Below are 3,979 nucleotides of genomic sequence, written 5' to 3' on the forward strand. Positions count from 1 at the left end.
AAATTTTTACTTTTCAAACGGAGATATCCAAGGTTTTTTCTAGAAATTTCTTAAGATTTGAGATTAATTTCTGACTTTTTTCTAGCAGGTTTTTCACTTCCAAAACTGAAATTTCTATGCTTCTTGTTCAAAATCTTGGAGATAAATCTTAAAATCTCTGAGTTCTTTCTGGAAAATATTAGAAATGTTAAACTCAGAAATTTCCCAGGTTTTTCTTATAAAATTTCTAAGTTTAATCTAAAAAAAATTTTTTTGTTGCTGAAATTTACTCCCGTTTTGGCCCTGAAACACAGAGTAAACGTCATACAATATTTACAGATGCAGTCCTTTTGTCTGTTTACCTGGTGAATCCTGGCGGCTCGCCCTGCAGGCTTCTCACTCGAGCTCCAGCTCTCCAAAATAACTCCGGTGTCTGTTGCTCCGAGTCGCGGCCTGAAGAGAACGTGTGAAATTCTGGACGGTGTTGTGAGGGAACTCGGGGCAGAGGTCACACCGGAGGAAGGAATCAGGGGTAAAAAGTGCATCGGCCCTGTGATTCCTGACAGGTTGATAAATAGGACCGTTCTGAGCGCTTGGGCAACAGCAAGGGAGGGAGATTTGTCTAGACACGCCGTCTAGACTCCAAAAAAATCCTGAGATGTTGATGGATGGGTTGTTAAAGTAGGAGCTGGAGTTACTGTATGATGTCCTTGTAATAAATACCATGTGGAGGTCTACTTTTGGAAAAGGGAGCGTCGTCGGAAGTACGATTGGACTGAGGGTCCTCCACAGGGGCTTGGAAAACCAAACACAGGCAGATGAGAGCAGGGAGAAGGATCACACTGGAAAATATCGCACTGTTTATACACACACAGTGTCCGTGGGTTTCACCAAATCCTCYCCAGCACCACATCTTTCCACTATTTGCACATGAACCTGCTCAGATTACTCTCGCATGAATGAAAAAAAAAAAAGCAATATTACAACTCATACGGTGAGAGAAATTAAATGAGGCACCATAAATCAGAACCAGAGCTTAAATAACAAAAAATATACCATGAATGGTGAACATGTTTGTCTCAACGTTTACCTGCAAAAAMCACAAAATTTATCAAGTATTTTTGGTTTATACATGCAAATATCTTAGTGCACTTGAAATAAGAMAAAACTAACTTATAAGTAACTTTTAAAATATAGGAGCTTATTTTAAGTCAGTAATGCCTTAATATTTCTATAAAAGTGTAATTTCACTCATTTTCCCTTGATACTAGTGAAATAATCTGCCAGAGGAAATATAATTTTTTTAATCCATATGAAGGAATTATTGACTTAAAACAAGCTCCTACATCTTGCTGAAAACTTTTAACTTTATTTAAAGTGCACTAAGGTATTTGCACTAGAAACKAGACAAAAATTACTTAGTAAAATTTTGTGTTTTTGCAGTGCAGTAAAACACAAACTTCAAATTGTTGACAAGACACACAGCCTTACAAAAGTATTCACACCCTACTCTAATTTAGTGCTGAAGAACAACCCATGGATTAGATCAGGAAKAAAATGAGACCTGGTCCAAAAGGTATGAATACTTTTGGAAGGTGTAAACGGGTTGTACTTCTATTTTGTCATCATTACATAAAATATCTTTAGTTATTCAGACTGTTCCTATACCTCACTGTAAACACTTTACAAACCACTGACTGTCATAAGTGTGTGACTTTAAGATCGGGAGCCTCTCCTTATTTCTTCTTCTGTGGTTTTGTTAATAGTTTGTCCCTTTCATGTAAGTTTATTTCTATATTTATTAGTGTATTTGTCTTAGCACAATTGTAATATATCCATCCTGTAATGTCAATATWTAAGCGAACTTGTGATTATAAAGTCGCAGTTATTGGCTTTAGTTTTGCAGCTCATTGTTTAGATCCGTAAATGTCGCGCATGCGCACAACACTGGAGGGCAAAAAARGGCGATTCTTTTACGTGTCATCCATTTCCGCGCTGCCGCCGTAGAACAATCCGGTTCCCGTTAATAAAATCTGTAGTAATTCAGTGCAGTGCGACGCAGAAAAACCACTGAACAACTCAAAACTATTCCTATTCTTTTTTCCCGCTCTCTGTGTCGGCTACTCTTCGTTGCCATAGCAACTGACAACGCCACTTAAAATTTCAGGACTCAACTCCGAAAAAAACACGCAAACATTTCCCATGCATAGAACAGAACATTCAGTCGGTTACAGTATCATGTTTTCAAGCTTGATGTTTGCTTTTTGATTATTAACAAGTGATCGCTGTGGTAGATTAGCTATCGCTGCTATTAGCTTAGCTARCACAGCGAGGTTGGTTAGCTGATTTAAACTCCGGCTTTACTAATGATCTGTCAGAGTTGATGTGTGGGCTGTTTTTTTTTTATTTAGTAAAAATACATCACATCTACATATTAAGGTTGTCAAAGTCAAACATAAATAACTGAACTACTCCCTTCAGCGCGTTATATTGCTAGTTTAAGAGCTAAAACCAATGCTAGTCATGGTCAGTCAGCAGCTTTTTGCCCTCCAGCAGGGAGATGTTGGTGGGATCTAGAGCTGCAGCGGGTCTATATGCTTTTATGTAGTTATTGGAGCGGGCAGCCCATAATAGGGTTGTATTCAGTTTTTTTTTTTTTCTTGTCAGAATAAAAGGAGAGACCATCAATTTSTCAGACAGTGAAGATAGTGAATCCCTCCCTGTAACCATGACGACGACACAGAAAGGATCCAGTTACAAAGCCACTGTGTCCTGGCAAGGACCTGTGAAGATTATAAAATGGTTTCCAGCTCTTTCACAGGTACGGAGCAGTCAGGATCTGCTGCTGCGGTGCTGCTGCTGTTATCATGCTCTTTGTTGGCTCTGGACTCGGCCCTCCCTGGCTTCCACACCGCCGTGTCCTGCTGGGAGCCTGAGGCCTCAGTGGTGCTGGGAACGAACACACACACGCTGCTGTGGTTGTGGTGGAGCGACGACGGGGCAGAGTGACGGGGCGGCCTGACCCCTGACCCCCCAGCGGCCCCTCCTGACCCCGCTGTGAAGGAGAAAGCCCTGGGATGAATGGCGGACATGCAGACGCTGTGGGTGGTGGCGTGGGACATCATGCCGCCGTAGTAGCAGCTCCCGCCGCCGCTGCTCGTCATCCTGGCTTTCTGCTTGAGGTCCAGCACCAAGCTGCGTCTTAACCAGGCCTTTTTTACCTCTGCCTGCACCTGATTTACATCAAGAGATACAAACTCATCTCTGACACCTGGAAGCTTAATTTAACAAAACTACAACTGAAACGATCAATYGAATTAATTCTGATTAATTGATTGTTGAAATAATCATCAAGTGGAGAATACAGACTTACAAATGGACAATTTCTGAAAGAACAACATTCTTAGAAGAGCAATTAATGCARAACTCTACAAAATTCAAAACAATAAAAAAAGCTGTCTACACTGCAAAAACAAAACCTTACTAAGCATTTTTTTGTCTAGTTTCTTAGTGTATTCAAAATAAGACAAAACTTAGAAGTAACTTTTCAGCACAATATAGGAACTTATTTTAAATCAATAGTTCTCCAATACTGCTGAAACATTTGTTGTAAATTAAATAATCTGCCAGTGAAACTAGTACTTTTCATCAATACCGTGTTTCCCCGATAGTAAGACACCCCCTATTGTAAGACGTATCGGGGGTTTCAGGGGGGTCGGCTAATATAAGCCGTACCCCGAAAGCTTACTTTCGGGGAAACACAGGGATATTGCCGCCTCCCTCTCATTTAGCGGCGCGCCGCCTCCTGCCCACATCCGCACCGTCCCCCTCTCCATACGTCACCGCGCCGTCCCCTGCACTTGTCACTGCCGCCTCCTGCTTAAAATACGGTAATCCACACAGGAGACTGTGATTCGGAACCACAAGCAGTGCTCATACCGTATGCTATATTTTTGCCTCTAGACATGAGCGCTTCCGGTTCCAGTGGTAAAAGGAAGAG

The 3,979-nt window shown here is 41.3% G+C and overlaps 1 protein-coding gene across 1 annotated transcript in view; it reads right to left on the reverse strand.

Annotated features, from left to right (window-relative positions):
- Nucleotides 1-2,087: 2,087 nt before the first annotated feature.
- Nucleotides 2,088-3,979, reverse strand: part of LOC103481804 (parathyroid hormone/parathyroid hormone-related peptide receptor-like) — a 17,949-nt gene continuing 16,057 nt past the window's right edge. Inside the window, exon 7 of the mRNA XM_008437565.2 lies at nucleotides 2,088-3,263. Within this exon, the coding sequence (XP_008435787.1) occupies nucleotides 2,772-3,263 (492 nt within the window). The 3' untranslated portion in view covers nucleotides 2,088-2,771. The remainder of the gene's footprint in view (nucleotides 3,264-3,979) is intronic.

This window comes from Poecilia reticulata, linkage group LG19, assembly GCF_000633615.1.
Source record: "Poecilia reticulata strain Guanapo linkage group LG19, Guppy_female_1.0+MT, whole genome shotgun sequence".
In the NCBI taxonomy this organism is placed as follows: Eukaryota; Metazoa; Chordata; class Actinopteri; order Cyprinodontiformes; family Poeciliidae; genus Poecilia; species Poecilia reticulata.